General features: G+C 37.9%; 1 protein-coding gene across 1 annotated transcript in view; it reads left to right on the top strand.

The window, feature by feature from the left end:
- cbl (Cbl proto-oncogene, E3 ubiquitin protein ligase) overlaps positions 1–25,303 on the top strand; it is a 147,294-nt gene that overhangs the window by 76,171 nt on the left and 45,820 nt on the right. The window contains 2 exon segments of the mRNA XM_073029876.1: positions 6,473–6,629; positions 25,110–25,231. Coding sequence (XP_072885977.1) covers positions 6,473–6,629; positions 25,110–25,231 — 279 coding nt within the window.

The raw sequence follows: 25,303 nt of genomic DNA, 5'->3' as shown, positions 1-25,303 counted from the left end.
TCACTAAATTGAGTCAACAATGATAAAACTGCAGGAATGGATTTCTCAGGATCAGAAATAAATAATAATAAATCATCTGCATATAATGATAACTTATGTATATCTGTCCCACGATTAATGCCAAAAATGTTCTGTGATTCTCTGATAGCAATTGCCAAGGGTTCTAAAGCAATATCAAATAATAATGGACTAAGAGGACAGCCTTGTCTAGTACCCCGAAATAAACGAAAAAAGGGAGATCTTTGATTGTTAGTAAGCACCGAGGCTACTGGAGTATGATATATCAGTTTAATCCAGGAAATGAATGTCGGACTAAAATTAAACTTCTCAAGCACATTAAATAAGTATGGCCATTCAACTCTATCAAATGCTTTCTCCGCATCTAATGAAATGACACACTCCTTCACATAGCACTTCAGAATATAAACAATATTCAATAATCTCCTAACATTGAAAAAGGAATAGCGATTTTTAATAAAACCGGTTTGATCTTCCGAAATAATTTGGGGTAATACCTTCTCCAGCCTGGATGCCAGTAACTTGGAAAAGATCTTGGAATCTACATTCAATAAAGATATTGGTCTATAGGATGCACAGTCAGTAGGGTCTTTATCTTTCTTCAATATTAAAGAAATGGAAGCTCTATAAAAAGATTGTGGCAAATTGCCCAATCGAATTGCTTCTTCAAAAACCCTGCATAACCAAGGAGAAAGAGTAGCGGAAAAACATTTTAAAAATTCTACTGTATACCCATCTGGACCTGGTGCTTTCCCAGAATTCATAGAGGAAATAACCCCTTTAATTTCTGCATCCGTAATAGGAGTTTCTAATATTGAAAGATCATCTGATGATAATTTTGGAAAATTCAATTTCCCAAGAAAATCACACATGGTATTACGATCATGAGGGAATTCGGAATGATACAGGGAGGTATAAAAATCTTGAAATGATTTATTTATCTCATCATGGTTAACTGTCAGATCCCCATTCTGCTGACGGATCTTAGTAATTTGACGTTTAACCAAAGCATTCTTCAATTGACTAGCTAACAGTTTACCCGATTTATCACTATGTATATAAAAATCAGATCTGGTTTTCATTAATTGATTTTCAATCGAAGATGTAAGTAATAAACTATGTTCCGTTTGAAGTTCAACCCTTTGTTTGTAAAGCTCCTGACTAGGAGTAATCGAATATTTCTTGTCAATCTCTTTAATTTTATCAACCAATAAAAGAGTTTCCTTCTTAATGCGTTTTCTCAGACCAACAGAGTAGGAGATAATCTGTCCACGTAAATATGCTTTAAAAGTGTCCCAAAGTGTTCCGCAAGAAATATCCTCCGTGGAATTAGTTGAAAAGAAGAAATCGACCTGTTCCTTCATAAATTTAATAAAATCCGGATCTTGCAGTAAGTTAGAATCAAATCGCCATTGTCTAGCACTAGAAGCTGTATCCGTAAATTTAATAGAAAGTTTTAATGGAGCATGGTCAGAGATGGCTATAATATCATAATTACAACCAATTACCGATGGAATAAAACAAGAGTCAATAAAAAAGTAATCAATTCTCGAGTAGGAATGATAAACATGTGAGAAAAATGAAAACTGTTTGTCCTTAGAATGCCGAAATCTCCAAATATCAAAAATTCCATTATCAGTCAAAAAAGAGTTAATACAAGTGGCCGACTTATTAGGTAAAGTCTGAGTAGATATAGATTTGTCCATCAAAGGATTTAAACAACAATTAAAGTCACCACCCATTATTAACTTATATTCATTTAGATTAGGTAGAGAAGTAAATAAGGACTTAAAAAAATCGGGACAATCCACATTTGGAGCATAAACATTAACCATAGCAACCTTTTTGTTAAAAAGTAAGCCAGTAATTAACAAAAATCTACCATTCGGATCCAAAAAGATATCATGTTGGACAAATGCAATAGAGGAGTTAATAAAAATTGAAACTCCCTTTACTTTGGCATTCGAATTCGAATGATACTGTTGATCCCTCCAAAACCTAAAAAAGCGATAATTGTCCTCTTTCCTCTCATGAGTTTCTTGTACAAAAATAACATGAGCATTAAGTCTTTGGAATACTTTGAAAATCTTTTTCCGTTTAATCGGATAGTTTAAGCCATTAGTATTCCAAGAGACAAAGTTAATGGTCTGAGCCATATTTCTAAATCAACCCTTTGGTATATAAAGGGTTAACCAAATTATGAACTCATGCACCCGGAAGAGGAACAAAAATAAGGGGCGGACCTGGAAGTGACGACATCGCGGACATTTTAGTAGTTTAAAATCAGCCCAAATGAAAAAATAAAAAAAAACTAATGTAAGAAACATAAGATTTAGAAAAAGAGCTCCCACCCCCCACCCAAGAAGGAAAAAAAAGACCACCCCAGCCAGGAAACGGCTAGGAAAAAGGACAGATGAAACTAAATCTACCCCCATATCAGCAGAAGACAACTCCGTATATAAAGGATTTAAAAAAAAGATCCACCCAAACTCTAAAAAAAATCACTATACTAAAACCAAACTTCTTAATATAATTGGTAGTAAAAAAACCCAAAAAGAATATAATCACTAGTAACTTATAAATCAGGTTAAAACCCAAACAAACCAAAAAAAATTTAAACTGTGATAAGAGATGCATTATAGGAAGACGAGAGAAAAAAAAATGGTGAAATCAAAAAAAAAGCTAAAAATATTTTAGAGAAGAAACCGCCATCTTAGTAAAAAAAAATTCACCTTCGAAGGATTAATAATAATGACCAAAGATAAAGTACAGTGGTTGAAGTAAGTTGAATAAAAAGATTAGTATGTCGAAAAAAAACTTTAACTAGAATATAAAATATAGAGTAAACCTACACCAATAGCCAGAAACAAAATCTGGTTTTGGAAATAAAAACCATCTTGCACGATCAAAATCACTCATTTATTAGAGATGAGAATCTGTAGCAGTAGGGAAGTTCTCATTCAGAAAGCTTCTCGCTTCAGATGTAGAAAAAAAAACACACCGTGGTGCATTCGGAGGCGAAATTCTGAGCTTCGCAGGGTATAAGAGCGCAGGTTTTAGATTTTTCTCATAACATTCGGACATCAGAGGTTTAAAAAGAAGCCTTGCCTTCATTACTTCTGGACTAAAATCTTCTACTAATCGAAAATTGTGATCTTGAAATTTGACCATCCCTACACGCCGAGCCACAAGAATAAGTTGCTCTTTAACATGCACATAGTGAAATCGGACAATTACAACCGGTGGTTTAGCTGAAGCACTTGGTGATCGACGCATAATTCTGTGAGCGCGATCGAGTAACGGAGGACTGTCTGGGAATACAGAAGGGAACGCATCCTTTAAAAGTTGAGCAAAGTACTTCGAGGGGTCCCCTTGTTCAATACCTTCCGGGAGACCAAGTATGCGTAGGTTCTGTCTTCTGGACCGATTCTCAAAGTCGACACTCTTGGCTTTAAGTGTTTCCACCTGTTTAATTGTCAAAAGTAAGTTCTGCTGCAGTTTTTCAATTATCAAGTCTCGCTTCCGAGCATCTTCTTGCAGAGTTGCGATTAGAACTTGCTGCTCGTTAACTACTGAATCCGTCTTATCCATATAATCTTGAAAAGCCTTTATACCTTGTTTAAAAATTTGTCGTTGTGCTTCAAATTTTTGATTTAAAACCTCCAATAACATTTCATAAGTCAATTCAGTGCGCTTAGGATCAGTCTTTTTCTTCTTCCCGTTCCCATTAGGATCCTTCCCAGGTTCTCGCCCTTTAGATCTAAGAGCCATTTCTGTATTCATTTCTTCAAAAATTCACAATAAACTCTTAAAGCTAAGTCCAAAAAAGTAGCAAGAATCTTTTGGTGTAGGTAAAAATAAGTTAAATAAGGGTGATCATAGGTTAAAAAAAGTAAAGGTTATGGAGCGAATCTGAAACAGTGCTCACTCCATGAGCGTCTCCTGCTGACCTATAAGATACTAAAGTTGAAAACAGGTAGATGGTGACCGGGGATTTAGTTGAAATCAGTGGTTAAGGAATGGAATTTGTGTAGGAGATCATTGCTAAGTAGAAACACTACAGCTTGACAACAGGCCTCAGGAGAACCCCAACCAGTTGGACAAGATCTGGAAGAGCAATCTGTTGACCTTACTTGGAAGGCTTCATGCCAAAGTAAAGAATACAGAGGCCAGGCAGTTATTTTCAATGTTTGTTTTCTTTTTGCTTGTTTTCAAGGATGTAGCATATGTGACATATGCAGTGTTGATTGGAATCATGTTCAGACTCGTATTATGTGACCAGCTGCACTGCTACGCATTATTTAATGTGGAACATTCTCAAATGATTTTACATATGTTAAAAAACCAGTAAGAATGCTCCTTAACACTTTAGGTTTTACTTTTAATTGAAGTATCTTTGTTACTTTCCATTACTATTTTCTGTATCTTAGAAAAGATGCTGAGGCACTCCTGGAGATGATCTTGGGGTTATATAAAGATGTCAAAATTGCAAACAAGTATAGATGTTTATCAGAAGATCAGTTGGAGTTGATGTCCAGGAAATGGAATTTTTGAAGCATATCAAAGACATTTACATATTTCTTTTTAGATTTCTGTTCATGCAGTAGTACTAGTTAGAGGCATTCTAATGAGGGGTGAAGAGAGATGCATCTAGAAACTTACACTTTCTTTGAGGGACAGCATCAGATGGATCCTTGGAAGACTAAAGTTAACTACACAAGAACAGAAAATATTGCTAATGATTTTCTAGCAATAATTGAATGGACAAGAGTGGAACCTTGCATGTGGGGCTTTATTCAGCTCAAAGACTGGAGAAATATTAGAGGTGGATGCTTTTATTGACTATGAGAGGGGCCACAGATGAGATGAGGGATAGAAACAGGAGCTGTTATGGACTTGATCTGTTGCTCACCTGCGCCATAATTGCTATTCTGCGTCTGAATTTTGAGTAAAATGTTCATGAATTTAGAAGGCTAGAGTGTTAAGTTAGCAGCATGTCAATAGTGCTGTTGCTGCTGCAAACTAAGAGTTCAAGTGTTTCATGATAAGATCATCAAGTAGTTGAAAATGCTGCACAGATGTGTAATTTGTGTGTAGAATAGGCAAAGAAAGTCAAAATTTAGAAAGCACACCTGTCACTGTTATGTTTATTTTAAAGAAAAGTCTTTGAATTTTGGATACCAGATGTACATGATATTGCTTGTACTGTCACATGTGTGTTTGAAGCATTAAAATTTTTAAATTTTGAACTATCTGATAGGCCTGTTGATGATTTTTGAAGAGTTTTGTGGCATCTGGTTTCATCTCAGCTGCCCAGGATGCTCTTGTGGCTCTGGTATCTGCAGGCTTCAATGTGCACCAGTTTCATAGCTGGCATCTCTTTTGTGCATTTCAGTGATGATCCATAATGCACAGTGTTAACTCCAGTGACCTAATTGGTATGAATGTCTGTTTATCCATTGTAATTTTAGCTTTGGCCATCCTTTATATAAAATATTTTTGTCCTTTATTCTCCATTAGCGAAGCATTGGCTTCACGTATATTGGTTATTCCCTGATATTTTTCCCAAGTTGCATTTTATGTGTAAACTGACACTATGATTGTCGGTTGGCTGTGGACACTATCTGTGCCATTTTAGGTGCTGCCCCAGATGCACATTTTGAGCAGACATTTAGATGTCAGCTGGTTAGAACTGTAAATCAGTGTGTACTTTCTGCCCTTAATTTGGAGATGGAAAATTCCATTTGTAATTTTGCAGTTGGTACCTTCGTCAAGATGAGCTAAATCAGGACTGAATGTTAATTGAAAATACAACTTTGTGTTTCAATCTAATCTGTGTTTTTAAAAAAATTATGACATTCTAATGTAAGCTAGAATTTGGGTTTATTGTGATCAGTAATTTTCTTGTATAATGAACTATGAATTTTTTTAATGTTACTGTCAAAAATTACAATTTTCGCAGAGAAAAGCAGATTGTCCGTAAGGAGAATGCCACATTGCACTTGAATGTTTAAAGATTTATATAGTGAACTAAATGGTGGTACTTTGAAACAAGTTTATATAAGAAATTTAACAGCCCACGAATTTCTTTTCTCCCATGGTCCCTTTTGAGTTTCTTAATTTAAACTGCTGTTGTTAGTAGCATGTGCACCTCCAATATATTATTTTGTGGCCTTACAATCTCAGTAATTCTTGGAAGGTAGGGAACTGTAGTTACAATGGCACTTGCACCTTCAATAAATATAAAACACATAATATAGGTTGCTAAAGTAACCATAAAGTAGATTGATAGGTGCCACTGAAAAGGACAATTAACATTATTGAATTTTATAAATGAAAATAGGAGATGCATTGGATTGAAGTTATAGCTTGTCAACAACCTGCTTTGTTCTGTACCATTGCATTTGGTAATTTGTATGCTGACTGATCTGCCTGTGTCTTCTCTCTGTGCCAGGACCATTATTCACTGGAAGGTTTTTCGACAAGCCTTGCATGATGTTCATCCAATCACCTCTGGTCTGGAGGCAATGGCCTTGAAATCTACCATTGATCTGACATGTAATGACTTCATCTCTGTTTTTGAATTTGACATTTTCACCCGACTTTTTCAGGCAAGTACATAATTTTGTGACAAAGTATGAAATGTCTAATCGTTTGGTAACTCAATGGTAAATGCACTGAAACCCTTTATCATTCTGCTCAAAAGCTTGCATGTTTAATTATCAGGATATCAGTTTGAATGTGGCATTTAGCTCTAACATACATGGATTAATAAAAGTTGAAGAAAAAAGCTACTGGATGGTTACTGAAAAATATCTGTGGCCTCCAGTGGAAGATGTTATATGGATCCAATGAGAACAGGGTCCGGTTTGTTATCCCCATAATGTTGCTCATTGCTCACTCAAGGTAAGGCATCTGTGAGATTTTTGCTGAAATTTGATACTAAGTGGGCATGCAAATACAAGGCTCTTAACTGAATAAAATTAAAGGTTTAAATTTTGAAATTAGATGGCTGAGTGAGAAGAAAAGCCTTGAAATGGTTTATTTTTGATAATTGTTATGACATCGGGCATTTAGCCCATCAAATTCATGCAGAGTAATCTGATCCTCCCCCTTATTTCTGTGAAAACTATTCTTTGTCAAATTTCCATGGATAGCCCCTGATTCTGCTACTATCTACCTACATTAGGAGTAATTTGCATTAGCATGTGTACAATCAGTCTTTTGGGATATGAGTGGAGCCCAAAGCACCTGGTGGAAATTCACGGTTGGAGGAAGAACACGCAGACTCTACAGAGACAGTGTTGTAGTTCAGAATTGTGTCCAGGTTGCTGGAGCAGTAATACACCAGGTTGACCTGCAGTCCCACTATACCAGTTCTTCATTCTAGTGTATAAAATATGAAATGTTTTTCCAAAAGATTTTTTTTCTCAGTAATTTCTAGTATATGTAGATAGAAATGGTTTTCCCAGCAGGTTGATATACGTGCCTCCATAATAAGTGTTTGTTTGTGCTTGTAAAGATTATTAGCTGAGCACATACACTTTATTAGGTACACCTGTATACCTCGTTAATGCAAATATATAATTGGCCAAACATGTGGCAGCAACTCAATGCAAGAAAGTATGCTGACATGGTCAAAAGGTTCATTTGTTGTTCAGACCAAACATCAGAATGGGGAAGAAATGTGATCTAAGTAACTTTCACCATGGAATGATTGTTGGTGCCATATAGAGTGATTTGAGTATCTCTGAAACTGTTGATCTCTTGTGATTTTCATGCATAATAGTAAATGGCAGTTCTGTGGGCAAAAACGCGTCGTTAATGAGAGAGGTCAGAGGCAAATGGCCAGGCTGGTTCAAGCTGACAGGAAGGTGACAGTAACTCAAATAACCACGTGTTACAGCAGTGATGTGTAGAAGAGCACCTCTGAATGCAGAACACGCCGAACCTTGAAGTGGATGGGCTACAGCAGCAGACCAAAAACATATTTGGTGGCTACTATATTAGGCAGAGGAGGTACCTAATAATGTGGCTATTGATTGTATACAGGCAATGGGGTTCTTGCTTTTGAATTGTAAACTATTTTTCTACTATAAAATTGCAACATTAGCACAAGAATCATGAGTCCTACTGTGCCACAGTCATCATTCATCAACAGTACTTAAGAATTCATGCCAATTGCCTGCTCAAAAATAGATACTATTCTAAATTTTTAATATTGTGAAAATCAACAGATTCACCAATATTTTGTGCAGTATTGTTGATAAGTAAAAGGAGATTGATAAAGATTATATCAGGTCTGAAAACAACAGAAAAAGAATGAGCTGCTGCTGTTGAGAAACAAAAATAAACTAGTAACCTGTTAGCCTTTTAAGGCTCACTTCTATGGTATCTCCCTTCCGCTCTCCCTTCACAACAACATTACTACATATGTAAATTTAAAAATTTGCTGACTGCTATGAGCACATCTGAATTTTTCAGAATTTGTTTGATCATCTCTGTGAGTGGACAGTTACATGATTAGCCATACAGTCTTTGAAAGGTAACCATTGTCATTACTTGAATACATTTTCTACATCTGTATCTCTGGTTAATGGATATGTACCAATTGTTGCAAATATAGCAAAATGTCACTGGTCCAGTTTTGTTTGATCATTATAGTTCACACCAATATGAATCAAAGTCTACTTTCATTATAACAATCAAGTTACAGATTTGAGATCCAAGGTTTTGATCATGTGTTTCTGCTTAAACTTTTGATCTTGCTGCTGTTGGGAATTGTGACATTCTGAGTTCATATTTTATTTGGTGGTCAGTAATAACTTTGAACTGCCTGCTAATCTGAAACCATGTTGGCAAAATCTAAAGTCAATTAAAAGGCCACAGTTTTAACATTCCTCTGCAAGTCAATTTTCTCAGGCAGCAGTGGCTGAAAAGGGCTTGCATTCTTGATAATTTATGGCAGTAGTTTCAAACTTTTTTTGGGTTACTGCCCCCCTTGGCACCCAGACCCACATACCCAGCGACCCCCTCTCCCTTTCTGGCCATCACATAAAAACTATAAAGAATTTTGATTTACAGTGCACAGTGAAAGAAAATAGGAACTGCAAATTCAAAGCAGTGACAAATAAAATTTCTTTAATTACAGTAAAAATTTTCTTCAACAGGTTTAGAGTATATATTAGCATTCCAACTATTCGCTACTTTGTTTTTTCACTGTTCAATGAGATAGTTGGGCTTGATGCAGTAATATCAGCTTCCCAATATCAGGCTGAATGTCACTCAGTCTCAGATCCCCAAGTTCAGTAATTTGCAGTCTGTTTCATTGCTTTGAAACGATGCTGCACTAAATATCATGTCAGAAAGGTAGTAATGAACATCTTGACCTTTTTCCATAGTGCAGGATAGCGTTCAGAAATTTATTTCTGTAACAAAAAGTCTTTGATTTTTTAAAATCTTAGCTTCGGCTCAGTCATTTCAGACCTTATCAGATTTTGTTCCATCTTCCCTGAATATTATGTAGAAAGTGTTCTAGGGTATTTCACATGGTTAAATCTTTTGTTGAAATACTGTTTTTTCCTGTATTCTGACCCATGTATTAGCTGAAAAAATTGTGCCAGTGTGCAGTATGTAATTATGACAGCAATTCAAACCCATACTTTTAGTTGTTGGCATATTGCCAGTGAGTAAGGTATGACTCACTTGTATGATCCACTGTTTAAACGAAGTCCTACAGTGTTTTTAGGTTACTGTTTATCTAGATCTTTGAGTATGAATCAACTTGATAAATATACATTATAATAGGTAAAATGACATTCGTTATAAATGAGTGGAGCAGTGCTCAGTTTATAATTTTTCCACGACAGTTCAGATACTACTTTCAGGAGTTGAGCACAAAAGCAAGACCAACATTCACACTGTAATATGGAGAAAATGCTATATTAGACCACAAGACCAAAAGATATAGGAGCAGAATTTGGCCTATTGAGTCTGCTCCATTGTTTCATGGCTGATCCATTATTCCCCTCAACCCCAATCTCCTACCATCTCCCTGTATCCATTCATGCCTTGACCAATCAAGAATCCATCAAACTCTTGCCTTAAATATTCGTAATAAAAACTTGGCCTCCACAGCTGCCTGTGACAAGAATTCCACAGTATCACCATTCCCTGGCTGAAGAAATTCTTCCTCATTTCCGTTATAAAATGGCGCCCCTCTATTCTCAGGTTGTATTCTCTGGTGTTAGACTCTCCCACCATAAGAAACATCCTCTCCACATTGACTCTAATAAGACCTTCGCCATTTGATAGGTTTCAATTAGATCACCGCTCATTCTTCTGAATTCTAGTGAATACAAGCCTAGAGCCATCAAACAATCTTCATATGACAAACCAATCAATTTTGGAATCATTTTCGTGAACCTCCTTTAAACCCTCTCCAGTGTCAGCACATCCTTTTTAAGATAAAGGGCCCAAAACTGCTCTCAATACTCCCAAATGAGGCCTCACCAGTGCTTTGTAAAGCCTCTACATAAAATCCATGCTTTTATATTCGAGTCCTCTTGAAATGAATTTGCCTTCCTGCACAAGGACTTCTAAGTCCCTTTGCACCTCAGATTTTTGAATTTTCTCTCCATTTAAAAAAATAGTCTACCCTTTCATTTCTTCTGCCAAAATGAATGACTGTACACTTCCCAACACTGTAGTCTCTCTACTTCCTCAAAACTACCTGCCCCTTCACCTATCTTCATATCATTTGCAAACTTTGCAACAAAGCCATCAATTCCATCATATAATTTTTTTAAAAGTCCCAACACAGACCCCTGTGGAATGGCCAGTCAGAAAAGGTTCCCTTTATTCTCACTCTTTGCTTCCTGCCAATCAGCCACTGCATTATCCATGCTGGTATCTTTCCTGTAATATCATGGCCTCTTAACTTAAACCTACAGCACAATACAGGCCCTTCAGCCCACAAAGTTGTGTCAAACATGTCCCTACCTTAGAAATTACTAGGCTTACCTATAGCCCTCTATTTTACTAAGCTCCATCTACCTATCTAAAAGCCTCTTAAAAGACCCTATCGTATTCACCTCAACCACCCTTGCCAGCAGCCTATTCCATGCACTCACCACTCGTGAGTTTTAAAAAAAAGCAGTCTCGTGTGGCACCTTATCAAACGCCTTCTGGAAATCCAAGTACACAACATCACCTGATTCTTTGTCTGTCCTGCTTGTTATTTCTTCAAAGAGTTCCAACAGATTTGTCAGGCAAGATTTTCCTTTGAGGAAACCATGCTGACTATGGCCTATTTTATCATATGCCTCCAAGTACCCTGAAACCACATCCTTAACAATCAATTCTAACATCCTCCCAACCACCATGGTCAGACTAACTGGCCTGTAATTTCCTGCCTCTCTCCCTTCTTGAAGAGTAGAGTAACATTTGTAATTTTCCAGTCTTCCCAAACCATTCTAGAATCTAGTGATTTTTGAAGGATCATTAAAGCCTCCATGATCTTTTCAGCCACTTCTTTCAGAACCTTGGGTTGGAAAGCATTTGGTCCAGGTGACTTAACTACCTTCAAACCTTTCAGTTTCTCAAGATTGAAGACATGCAAAGTACTTATTCAGTGCATCCTATTACTTATTCATAGGCATTCTAGAAATTCCCCGTCTTGCAATCTAGCACCAACCTGAATTTCCCAATCTACCTTCATATTGAAATCTCCCATTAACATTGCCCTTTTGGCATGCATTTTCTATCTCCTGTTGTAACTTGTAGACCACATCCTTACTACTGATTGGAGGTCTGTATATAACTCCCATTAGGGCCTTTTTACCCTTGTAGTTCCTTAGCTTTACCCACAACTATCCAACACTTTTTGAACCTATGTCACCTCTTTCTAATTTGATTTCTTTTTTTTTTTTTTTTTATTTACCAACAGAGCTATGCTACCCTATCTGCCCTCCTGCCTATCCTCTCAATACAAAGTATATCCCAGCCATGATTCGGTGATGCATACAACATCATACATGCCAATCTGTAACTGTGCTGCAAGTTCATCTACCTTATATCTGTATACTGCATGAATTCAAATACAAAGCCTTCAGTCCTGTATTCACCCCTTTCAATTTTTGTCTGCAGTTTACATTGCAACTCATCCTGTTGACTGCAATTTTGTCCTGTATTCAACTTTTCATTGCTAGGAGTCTCATTACAGATAGCCTTTGTTTGTAAACCAGCTACTGCATCCTTGGCACTATCATTCTGGTTCCCATTCCCCTGCCAAATTAGTTGAAACCCTCCCAAACAACTAGCAAACCTGCCCGCAAAGATATTGGAGCCCCTTTGGTTTAAATGTAACCTGCTTTTGTACAGGGATCCCAATGATACACAAATCTGAACTCTTGCCCCCTGCATCAGTTCCTCAGCCATGCATTCAACTGCCAAATCTCTATATTCTTACCCTCACTGGCACATGGCACAGGCAGCAATCCAGAGATTACTACTCTGGAGGTCCTGTTTCCCAGTTTTCTATGTAGCTCCCTAAAATCGCTCTTCAGGACCTCCTCCCCTTGTCTACCTATGTCATTGGTGCCAGTATGCACCAAGACTTCCAGCTGCTCACCTTTATTCTTGAGAATGCCATGGACCTGATCTGAGACATCCCTGATCCTGGCACCAGGGAGGCAACATCCCATCCAGGTGTCTATCATGCTCACAGAACCTTGTCTCTGTTCCTCTGAGTAAAGAATCTCCTATCAACACTGCATTCCTCTTCATGTCTCTGTTCTTCTGAGCCACAGCAGCAGACTCTGTGTCAGAGACCCAGTCACTTTGGCACTCCCGGTAGGTCGTTCCCCTCAATAGTATCTAAAGTTATATACTTGAGGGGAACTGCCACAGGTATACTCTGCACTGGCTGTGCATTTCCCCTCCTCCTGACAGTCACCCAGTTACCTGTCTCCTGCAATCTAGGGGTGACCACCTCTCTGTAGCTCCTATCAATCACCACCTCATTCTCTCATATGAATCAAAGGTCACCAAGCTGCAACTCCAGCTCCTTAATATACATGTTCTATCAGAAGCTGTAGCTTGGTACACCTGGTGCAGATGTGTTTCTCTGGGAGTGTGGAGGTCTCCCAGACTTCCTACATCCCACACAATACAAAATACTGCTTCTGGAGCTATTCTCACTACACGATTATGCCCTAGTAGACAAGGAATGAACACATAAGAACAAAAAGAGAAAATTGCTAGGTACTTTACCTGATCTTGCCTAGGCCTGATGAGCCAAAGACACTAAAGACTGGCACACTCAAAAGAATGGCTGTATTAGTTTTATTCACCCTTTCTAATGAATCCCTTTCTGTTGATTGGTTGCTGCACAACTCTTCTGCAAAGCTCTACTGTTTCAAACCTTGATCGCAGACTTTATTGAAAAAGATGGCTCTTTTAACGCAGTCTCTATGTTGGTTCGTCATTGCACAACTCAGAGAATCTGCAACTTAAACCATGATCCCACTCCTAATTGAAAAGGTAGCTGTTTTTACGCACTCCATCTCTGCTGATTGGTTGCCACATAACTCGGAAAATCTGTCGCAAAGCTGCCGTTTAAACCATGATTGTAGACTAATTGAAAATATAGCTGTTTTTACACACACTCTCTCTCTCTGTTGAATGGTCGCTGCACAACTCAATCTGCCGTTGAGCTCTGCCGTTCGAAACTTGATCGCAGCCCTAATTGAAAAGGTAGCTTGTTTTACGCACTCCCTCTCTGTTGATTGGTCACAGCACAACTCAGCGAATCTGCCGCAAAGTTCTGCTGTTTAAACCTTGATCGCAGCCCTAATTGAAAAGGTAGCTGTTTTACGCCCTCCCTCTCTGCTGATTGGTCACCACACAACTCAGAATCTGCCGCAAAGCTCTGCTGTGTAAACCATGGTCGCAGACTAATTGAAAAGGTAGCTGTTTTTATGCAATTTCTCTGTTGATTGATCACAGCACAACTCATAATCTGCCGCAAAGCTCTGCCGCAGCCCTAATTGAAAAGGTAGCTGTTTTAACGCACTCTCTCGCTGTTGATTGGTTGTCACATAACTCGGAGAATCTACCGCAAAGCTCTGCTGTTTAAACCGCGATCGTAGACTTATTGAAAAAGTAGCTATTTTTACGCACTCTTGCTGTTAATTGGTCACAGCACAACTCAGAGCATCTGCCGCAAAGCTCTGCCATTTAAGCCATGATTTCAGCCCTAATCGAAAAGGTAGCTGTTTTTACGCACTCTCTTTGTTGATTGGTCGCAGCACAACTCATAATCTGCCGTTAAGCTCTGCTGTCTAAACCATGGTCACCAGCCCTAATTGAAAAGGTAGCTATTTTTACGCACTCTGTTGATTGGTCGTAGCACAACTCATAATCTGCCGCAAAGCTCTGCCATCTAAACCATGGTCGCAGCCCTAATTGCAAAGGTAGCTATTTTTATGCAATTTCTCTCTGTTGATTGGTCGTAGCACAATTTGTAATCTGCTGCAAAACTCTGCCGTCTAAACTAATGTCGCAGCCCTAATTGAAAAGGTAGCTGTTTTTATGCAATTTCTCTCTGTTGATTGGCCACAGCACAACTCGTAATCTGTTGCAAAGCTCTGCCGTCTATAAACCAATGTCGCAGCCCTACTTGAAAAGGTAGCTGTTTTAACGTACTCCCTCTCTATTGATTGGTCACCACATAACTCGGAGAAACTGACGCAAAACTCTGCCGTTAATACCTTGGGGTTGCTGTACCTTGAAGGAGGTATTAAACCAAGGCTGTACATTTGCTAATGCGAACATAATAAAACATCTCTCAGGATTATTTTGAAGAAGACCAGAGAAGCCTGGTCTGGGCAATTGTCTTTTCATTGAATACAAGTTGTTTTGGGATATGCTGAGGTAAAAGGTTCTATATAAATCTGTCTGTCTTTCTTTCTCCAGGAGCATCTCACATGGCATGGTTGAAATCTAATACTATACGCAAGTTTGAGTGACTTAATGCAATAGTCATGTTAAGAGTGGTTCTGTATGGAAATGAAATGATACAAAAATATAGCAGATTTTATACTAAATATCTGGATTGTTTTGTCTGAGCCAAATATATTACTTTTTTTTAACTAATTACTGCAAAACCTTTGAAATTTAAACATTTATCTCCATGAAAGTGTCTCAATATCATGCAATATCACACTAGAACATTTATTTAAATATTTGCCTTTCACTTTCTAAATGTGTTGAATTGGCTATTTTCTGTTTCTCACTTGTCGTGATAATTCCTCACAAAATCAGGTGTATCAATTAACATCAAGGAGTGAATGTGGTACTTACATTAATGACAGATGACTTTTCCATTTCCTGGTTATTATTGAACAGATCTTGTTAGCATAGTTTTCCTGTGATTAGGTTGATGGCTAAAACTCCCTGACTCTGGATTATTGAGAAAATATCAGGTACTAAGCGATCACTTTCCCTCCCAAAAGCTGCCATTGATTCCATTTCATGGAATAAGATCAGTTTCTCTCCCATTCCCCTTTGCCCTCATTTACTTGCCTGCTCGCTCTGTGACCAAAAGTCCACTTCCTGGTTATGCATTCTATCCTATGTTTAAGGTTCATGTTGATAGTATGAAACCGTAATATTCCATTTGACTTGTGTACTTATTAGAGCATTTTCTGCAATTAAGACCTGGTGTAAATTGAAATTGTACAAGTTGTACTTCACATTGTAGAAGCTGAGCCCAGTGCAGCTACTGTCACCATAAATGGTAAGAGAAATATAGTTTAATATACTGTTAGAATTTATTCTTTTAATTTCTTTTGAGTGAGTGGAAATTGTATCAATAATTTCTAATTTCCTCTGTTCTCGTTATTGATCAGAAGAATTTTCTGCTCGCTTTATCCTTTTGACCCTGTCTCACTAAAAGAGTGTAGATTAAGTCACTGGAGTGATGTGAAATTGTAAAATTATGTGGTGTTTCCTATGAATGGATTGTGTTATCCATACGTGGAAAGTGTACACAAAGATTTATTTTTGTTGGAAAATATGACTGGGACCTAACAATGTACTTCAGTATGATAAGTTGTGTACATTTTTAAAAATTGAGTATAACCTGACACATACATATCAAATAACTGCAATTAAGTAGAATAATTACACTTTCAAAAGATAATTACAGTAAGATAATCATATCTTAATTAAATGTTCATTGTAGGCTAAGTATATCTTTTTACAATTTTTTCCCACTATTCTGTTCGAACTGCAAAAGAATAAGAATAAAATGAATAGTCGGATAAGCGCTACCATGAGGAATTCTGCAGATGCTGGAAATTCAGGCAACACACACAAAATGCTGGTGGAACGCAGCAGGCCAGGCAGTATCTATAGGGAGAAGTACAGCCGATGTTTTGGGCCAAGACCCTTCGTCAGGACTAACTAAAAGAAGAGATAGTAAGAGATTTGAGGGGGAGACCTGAAATGATAGGAGAAGACAGGAGGGGGAGGGATGAAGCTTAAGAGCTGGAAAGTTGATTGGCAAAAGGGATACCTAGCTGGAGAAGGGAGAACATCATGGGATAGGAGGCCTAGGAAGAAAGAAAGGGGGAGGGGAGCACCAGGGGGAGATGGCAAGCAGGCAAGGAGTGATTGTGAGAGGGACAGAGAAAAAAGAGAGAAACGAAGAAAAAGGGGGGAGGATAAATAAATAAGGGATAGGGTAAGAAGGGGAGGAAGGGCATTGAGGGAAGTTAGAGAAGTTAATGTTCATGCCATCAGGTTGGAGGCTACCCAGCCGGAATATAAGGTGTTGTTCCTCCAACCTGAGTGTGGTTTCATCTTGACAGTAGAGGGAGGCCATGGATAGACGTATGGGAATGGGACGTGGAATTAAAATGTGTGGCCACTGGGAGATCCTACTTTCTCTGGCAGACAGAGTTGGGTCTCACCAATATATAGAAGGTCGCACCGGATGCAGTATACAGTATATGTTGGTGAGATCCAATGCAGACTGGGAGACCGTTTCGCTAAACACCTGCGCTCTATCCGCCAGAGAAAGCAGGATCTCCCAGTGGCCACACATTTTAATTCCACGTCCCATTCCCATTCTGATATGTCTATCCATGGCCGCCTCTACTGTCAAGATGAAGCCACACTCGGGTAGGAGGAACAACACCTTGTATTCCGTCTGGGTAGCCTCCAACCTGATGGCATGAACATTAATTTCACTAACTTCGGTTAATGCTCCACTCCCCTTCTTATCCCATCCCTTATTTATTTCCCTCTTTTTTTCTTTTCTCTTTCTGTCTGTCCCTTTTACAATCACTCCTTGCCTGCTCTCCATCTCCCTCTGCTGCTCCCCTCCCCCTTTCATTCTCCCTAGGCCTCCCATCCCATGATCCTCTCTCTTCTCCAGCTGGGTATCCCTTTTTCCAATCAACTTTCCAGCTCTTAGCTTCATCCCTCCCCCTTCTGTCTTCTATCATTTCGGGTCTCCTCCTTCCACTTTCAAATCTCTTACTATCTCTTTCATTTAGCCCTGACAAAGGGTCTTGGCCCGAAACGTCGACTGTACTTTTTCCTATAGATGTTGCCTGGCCTGCTGCGTACCACCAGCATTTTGTGTGTGTGTTGCTACATCTACCCCTACCCTTCAATCCTCGTTGCCATTTAGGACCCTAAGCAGTCCTTCCAGGTGAGGCGACACTTCACCTGCAAGTCTGTCGGGTTTGTCTATGGTATCCAGTGCTCCTAGTGTTACCTCTTTCACATTGGTGAGACCTGACATGGATTGGAGGACTACTTCGAGCATCTTTGTTTTGTCTGTCTCAAAAAGCAGGATTTTCCGGTGGCGTCCCATTTCAATTCAACTTCCTATTCCCATTCCAACATGTTGGTCCATAGCCTCCTTTACTTTTGTGATGTGGTCACACTCGGGTTGGAGGAGCAACACCTCATATTCCGTCTGGATAGCTGCCAACCTGATGGCATTAACAGGGATTTCTCTAACTTCCGGTAATCTCTCCCCATTCATGCTTCTTTTTCGTTCCATTTTCTGCTCGTCTCTTGTCCTCTAATGCCTAAACCCATTAGAAGAAAGTTGGAATGTTGCATTCTCTTAGCTATTATCCTGCACTCCAATAGATATCTGATCTTTGTTTTGGCAGGCTGTAAAGTCAAATGATTATTGTGGACATCTGCTGACATCTGTGACTGATCAGCATTTTCCTTTAATTGAATTTGACTGCATTCAGTCAGTAACTTCAAATGAGACATCTTTTTTGAGGAAATCCAAAAGTTTCAAACTTTAACCTCTGTATGTACTTGTATAACAATCATAGGTCTGGTAGAAGGGAATGCTCAGAGCTAAAAATATTTTGGTGACATTCATGTGTTGACATGTTGAGCTGCTCTTAAACTTTGAGCTCAATGCTCATAACTTGATTAAGTACTTTAAAGTCTGTCTACCTGTTACTTTACAAAACATTGTTTCTGCAGTTTAAATTACCTCATTTTAAATTGGGTCTCTCATCAACCATGTCAATAGTCTAGTTCAGAACAGGGTTCCCAGCATCTACAGTAATAAAGTGATCACATGCTACAGAATAAATATTAAGGTAATGACTGATAATAGATTAGGCGTCAAGTTTATAATGCATGACTGGATATTTTTATCAGAATTTAATAACATATGCACAATATTTGCTGGTCCATAGAAGTTAAATTTAAATGATCTGAGTAGTTTCAACCTCCAGTTTGAATAATTTCAAAAATTAATGCTTTGCAGTACACTTCTGATTACATTTCAGATTGATTTAAATGTTCGTATAAAGGCTAATCCTGAATCAACTATGTACAACTAACTATAAATTCAACTCTAACTAAAAAATTTTACTCTAACAAAATCATTTGAACCCCTCAGCCTTCAGGTATTGTTTTTAATTGGTGTCATTCTGCTTATTGCACTAAATTTATTTGGGGAATTCTGCAGTGGTGTTCTTGCTGGTTACTAATGCTATTAATGTTAAAAATGTTTCCTTTCTTGTTTGCCAGGATATCCTGAATTGTCTTTGTTTGCAGTGTAATGGAAATAGAATGAGGATCAAATGTATGGATTAATAAAATTTTGGAGTTTTCAGTGCTTGTAATTTCAGGGAATGGTACTGCATATGTTATCTGGGTCATTTATCAAGTAAGGTGAATTCCTCAGCCATAGAAGTAGTGATGGAAAATGTGGAATTGCGAGAGAATATGGAAATTGATTGTGCGGCAGTAAATCTAATTTGGTTAATAGCTGGAAAAAAAAGTAAGATCACCAAATTACAAGCATTAAGGTAGCTTTTTAGTGTTGACGTTTCTACATTTAATTCTGTACGAAGAGAAAGCGAGGAGAATTTCAAGTGAAATCTTAAATTTGAGCTGATAATTTCTTTTAGTATTCTTGACTCCACTGAGACTTTTAACTGACTCCAATCTGTTCAATTAAATAAATGCTACTGTTCTGAATAAAAGTGAACTGTAGTAGTAAAGCAAAAAACTTGATTGCTATCATTGCTTTTTGAGTTCTTGCTGTGTGCAAATTGGCTTCAGTGGTTTTTGCCTTGCAATAGAGATGAAATTGAGGTTGTAAGATATATTTTTCTATTGATCTCTATTTTATACAAGAAAATCTTTGGCAAAACTGGTTTTACATTTGGTAATTTGTCAAATATATTAGAACAATTTACGTACAGTGAGCTTGATTTTTAAAATGTGTGATGTGCAGGTCAACAAAAGGGACTTTATGAGCGTTTCTACTGCAGCCAAATGTTTCAGGATTTTGCAATTCTGTTACCACCTACAGATTTTGTAGCTGCTGTTCTACCCCCACCTCTTCTCAGACACTTTTTCAGTTTTAGCAGTGTCGACAGTCAAGTTCTTTCTTCCATTTTTTATTTATCTTTTGTTTAATCTTTTTCAAGTAGGTCTTTACCCCAGAGTGTCAATGGAAGCAGGCACTTCATAAGAGTCATACAACACAAACAGTCCCACTGTGACCATGCCTGCAATCAAATATCTTATCTACCAGCACTTCTGCTTGGTTATTCCGATCCGGCTATTTAAAATGTTGAGAGTATCTGCCTCCAAAGATTCTTACAGTTGATAGCACAGGAAGCCAAGGTACTGAAAATAACATGGAAAATACTTGTCTCTATTAACACTGGCACAGAATATAAGATAGAGAAAGTTATGGTACAATGTTATAAATTGCTGGTTGGGCCACAGATGTCTGGAAGGACAAGATTGTACTAAAAAGAGTGCAAAAGAAATTCACCAGGATGCAACTTGGGATGGAGTATTTAATTTATGAGGGTTCAGTTGGTTTTCCTTGGAGCAATGAGTCTTGATAGAAGGATGCAAAATTGAGGGATATAGATTTGGTAGATAATAGGAACATTTATTTTTCCTGTGGCAGAGATGATTAAAACTAGGGGTATTGGTTTAGTGTGAAAGGTTAAGATCCACTTTATCACCTATGCAGTGGGGAAAAGTTGGGGAGGGGTGCCAGAGTAAGTTTAGAAGATGACTGTTTCAGGCAGCCATCAAAAAGACAGGAATGGCTGGGGTCCATGTGAGCGCTGATGGTTTTGCCTTTAATTTGTAGAAAGTGAAACGAATCAAGTGAGAAGTTGTTGAAAGCAAGCTGAAGTTCTGCTAGGATGATGAGAATGCTAAGGGTTGGATCTTTGTTCCAGAAAGGTGCTAAGGGCCCTTTGGTCTTCCTGACAGAGATGGAGCTGTACAGAGACCAGAAATCTATAGTAATGTATTGTCCTTGTCTGTGGATGCCTGGAGCCCATAATAACACAGGGTCTTGATCCAAAGTGTTGTCCATCTCTTTGCTTTCATGGATGCTGTATGATCCACTGAGTTTCTCCATCAATTTGTTTTGTTTTGCTCCATATTCCAGCATCTGCTGTATTTGTGTCTAAATACCATCTGCTATGCTCTACCTGTCTTACCACCGATCAACATCATGATCATAACAACTTGTACATCTGCCATAATGGAACCATTAATAAAGAATGAGATGGAAAAGCAGCTGATAAGAACAGGCACGATAGCAGAAAGATGGCATGGGTTCAGAAAGGGGAAATCATGTTTTACTAATGAGCTGGAGCTCTATGAAGAGGCAACTAAAATTTATGATAACAATAGTGGTTGATTTCATTTACTTGGACTTTCAGAAGGCTTCTGACAAGTTACTCCACAAGAGGTTAATAATCAAATTATAGGAGGTAGGGATTTCAGGGTAAGGGTACAGAATTGGCTCAAAAACGAAGTGAGTTATGGTGGGAGGATCATTTTCACACCCAGAAGATGCTAAAAGTGGGGTTCCACAGGGATCATTTTGGGTCTGCTGCTGTTTTTAATTTACATGATTTGGATAAGCACATAAGTACACTCGTAAGGTTTGCCGATGACACAATTAGGGGGACGGGCTGATGACATTCAGGCAGCAGAATCAATACAGTTAGATCGAAACAAAATCCAGATGTGGCAGATAAATGATAAATGAAATTTAATGTAAGAAAATGTAAACTAATACATATAGGAAGTAGAAATATTAGATATAAATATACAATGGGGGGTTCTTGAGTTAGAAAGTGCACTGTATGAGAAGGATTTGGATGTCTTGGTAGACTCATCACTAGACAATGCACAGAAGCAATTAGGAAGGCTAATAGAATATTGGGCTATATAATGTGCTCAGTGGAGTTCAAGTCTAGAGACGTTCTCCTTTAACTGCATAATGAGCTTGTGAGGCCACACCTTGAATACTGTGTGCAATTTTAGTCTCCATATTTTGTGAGGGGTGCAAAGGCACTGGAGAGAGTTCAGAGACTGGCAATGAGACTCATTCCAGGTCTGCATGATATGAGCTACGAAGAAAGATTGAAAGAGTTAAATCTTTTTAGCCTAAGTAGACGTAGAATGAGAGGAGACATGATAGAAGTGTTCAAAATCATTAAGGGTGTAAGTAAGGTGGATACCAGCTGCTACTTCAAAATTAATCCATCATCGAGGGCATGGGGGCCGTAGATGGAGACTGGTTGAAGGGAGATTTCAGACTAACATCAGGAAGCGTTTCTTTACACAGTGAGTTGTCAACACATGGGACAAACTACCTAGTTGTATAGTTGAGAGTAGTACCTTAGAGACTTTCAAATTTAAACTTGATAGTTATTTCAATGCACTGAGTAGGAATTTGGCAAGCTTTGTTGGGCTGAATGGTCTGTTCTTGTCAAAAACTTTCTAATGTTCTAATTAATCTTTTGTACATTTTGTGCATAACACCATCTGGGGTGTAAGCTTACTGACCAGTATTTTGCAGGACCAAAAGGGCAGGATCATAAAGAGTGCTGCACTGGAGGTTTTTTCCCCAATATAAAAGTCCAAAATTTTGAAAAAAAAATATTAAAAATGTATATTTGTGTGTATGTATGTAAATTTGGGTGCGTGTGTGTGTGTGTGTGTGTGTGTGTATATTTTAAGTGCCTGAGCTGAAAATTAGCTGGGGGAAAAAAGTGTTTTGAACCTGGAATATTTCTATTAAAAGTTACTTGTTTTCAGATGCACTTTTGACAATGGAAAGTCTGGTTGCTTACAAACAATTTTGGGATGTAATCTTTGAATTGATCAAAAGGATCATTGCTGTTAGGGACTTGCATGACTTCACAGAATTGACGAAAGGTTAGTTAATTTATATGGGATACCACAAAACATGTACTACATAAAATAATTAACTTGATATTTTGTTACAAAATGTGCATTTCTAGTGCTTTTCACAACATCTGAATGATTCAAGTTCTTTTGAAGTGAAATCCTTTGCAATATTTGTTACTGCGGTTACAATTTGAGGTGAAGCGGAATACTTATCAAATGAGGTTCAAACACGTGCTGTAATTGGAGGTCAGCAGCTAAAATAAAATTCCGGGAAATAAAATCAGTGTGGTCATAGTTTCACATACCAGATACATCAGATAATGTATGAAGATCAATATACAACAGATAATGTATGAAGATCAATATACAAGAATAATATATTCAAAAGCAAATTACAGTAAATGGTAGGTAGATGGCAAAAGTACTAAGACAGTATTTAGCGAGACAAAACATTGATATTTACTGTTGCTGCGTTTTTATCAGAATGGGAATAGTTGCAGAAAATGCATCTAAAATACAGTGAAAGTGAGGGGCTAAGGGAAAAAAGGGAAGGAGGTTTCAGAGTCAAAGACGGGTGATTAAATAATAGTGGCGAGATTTCGCTGTAATTGTGCAAATGTCATTTTGGAGAAGGTTTGAATGTGGCGTGAATGGTAGAAATCTGAAATAAAACTGCTGAATGAAATTTTGAACTGTTTAAGTTGAGAAGGCTGCAATGCGACTTAGTAGGTAAGTACTGTCAGATTACACCTTTTCTTTGACCCTGTTGACTTGACTAGGTCTCCTTGGTGTCATGCATGTATAAATGCTACTAAGTAATTGAATGCAGCTATTCCTCTGCCATTCAGCTTCGATGCCCTAATTTGGGACAATGTTGTAGCCAAGTGGTACTGGCAGTGCCCAAGCACTGCTAATTAATGGCACTATTGATTTTGAGTAGTTATGAGTAGTTCGCTTGTTCACTGCATGAGTGTGAAATTCCAATATCCTAAAAGCAAAAAAAGTCTTACAATTTCTGATTAAAGGTATCACAGCTCGAAAACTTGGAAGCTCTGCTTGAGAAATGGAATTTGTGGGACATGAGCAAATCAGCTTTAATGTGCAAGGCCACAAGGTCCCAGTTCAACCCTCGGTCTTTGGTAAATTTACACAGCTCATCAGGAACAGAAAATTATGTTTCTAAAAACTGAAAAGCAAATTTGTAATATATGGATTGGGTTTCTTCACTGTACATAAAGCTGTTATGTATGAGAAAATGAAGAATGAAAGATTTGTAATAGAGTTAGAAGCATTGATTTCAAATAAGTGTTTAAGCCAATATATTTCACTGCTTGGTATATCCTCATCAGTGGATTCTATTAAGTTGAATTTTCTATCATAATTACTTCAATAAACATCTAGCTTAATTAGGTCAGCATTTTTCTAAATCAGGATAACATGAGGTGAGAATAAACAATTGTAATTATTGCTGGCGTTATGTCCAGCATATTAAATTTAGTCTGACTTCTGAGTTTTAGTTCCACTCTGACCTTAAGGACAGTTGAGTGAAGTGTAGCCCTATTTATCTTGCGTATGATTCAGATTTTTCAGCAGTTAATGGACCTGTGTAACTTGTAAATGAACTATTTAGAAGCTTTAAGCAATCACTTTTTTTTAACATCATTATCGAAGACAGTAGGTAGATTGGTGCTACTTTAAGTCTGAATCAAAACTATTAGCATCACAATGGTATCTTCCAGATTGTCAAGTAGAAATTAAAACAGTTGATTTATGTAAGGCTAGCATTTATCACTTGGACCAGAATTTGAAGTCACTATTGTTTTATGCAAATATTATTTGCAAGTTGTAGTCTGAGTGTCTTTTTTTTAAACTTTTGTGAATTGCAATAGGTGGTCCTCAAGAAGGTGCCATCCATCATTAAGGATCTTCTCTATCCAAAACGTGCCCTCTTCTCGTCAGGAAGGACGCACAAGAGCTTGAACGCCCAATTAAGAATAGCTTCTTCCCTTCTGTCATTAGATTTTTCAACCGTCCATGAACACTACCTCATTATTCCTTTTTTGTGCTATTGATTTAATTTGTAATTTATATTCATTTTATGTTTTGCACTGTATTGCTGCTGCAAAACAACTATCTTCACATTATATGAAGCAATGATAATAAATCTGAATCTGAAGCAACTGTTTTTCTCTCTTTGCCAGTTCTCAAAAAGGATATTTGAGCTGTAATGTTAATTCTATTTTTCCTTCTACAGATGCTGCCCAACCTGAGCATTTCTGGCATTTATTTAGGCTATAATTTTTTAGTTTTCAAATGCAGAAAATCCACTGGGCTTACCATGTGTTTCTGTTCCATAGCCATGGTCATCATTGCTCAGGAACTGGAACTCATTAGCTGTTACTCATCCAGGTTACATGGCCTTCTTAACTTATGATGAGGTAAAAGCAAGACTCCAGAAGTTCATCCATAAACCTGGGAGGTAAGGAAGTTAAGAGTTAAGTTATTGAGCATAAAGAATGGCTCCAGAGCTGGAATGGGGCAGATTTATCTT

The sequence above is a fragment of the Hemitrygon akajei genome, chromosome 26, assembly GCF_048418815.1.
Source record: "Hemitrygon akajei chromosome 26, sHemAka1.3, whole genome shotgun sequence".
Lineage (NCBI taxonomy): Eukaryota > Metazoa > Chordata > Chondrichthyes > Myliobatiformes > Dasyatidae > Hemitrygon > Hemitrygon akajei.
Note: the sequence above shows the minus strand (reverse complement) of the source record. Positions and strands in the feature narration are given on the sequence as shown.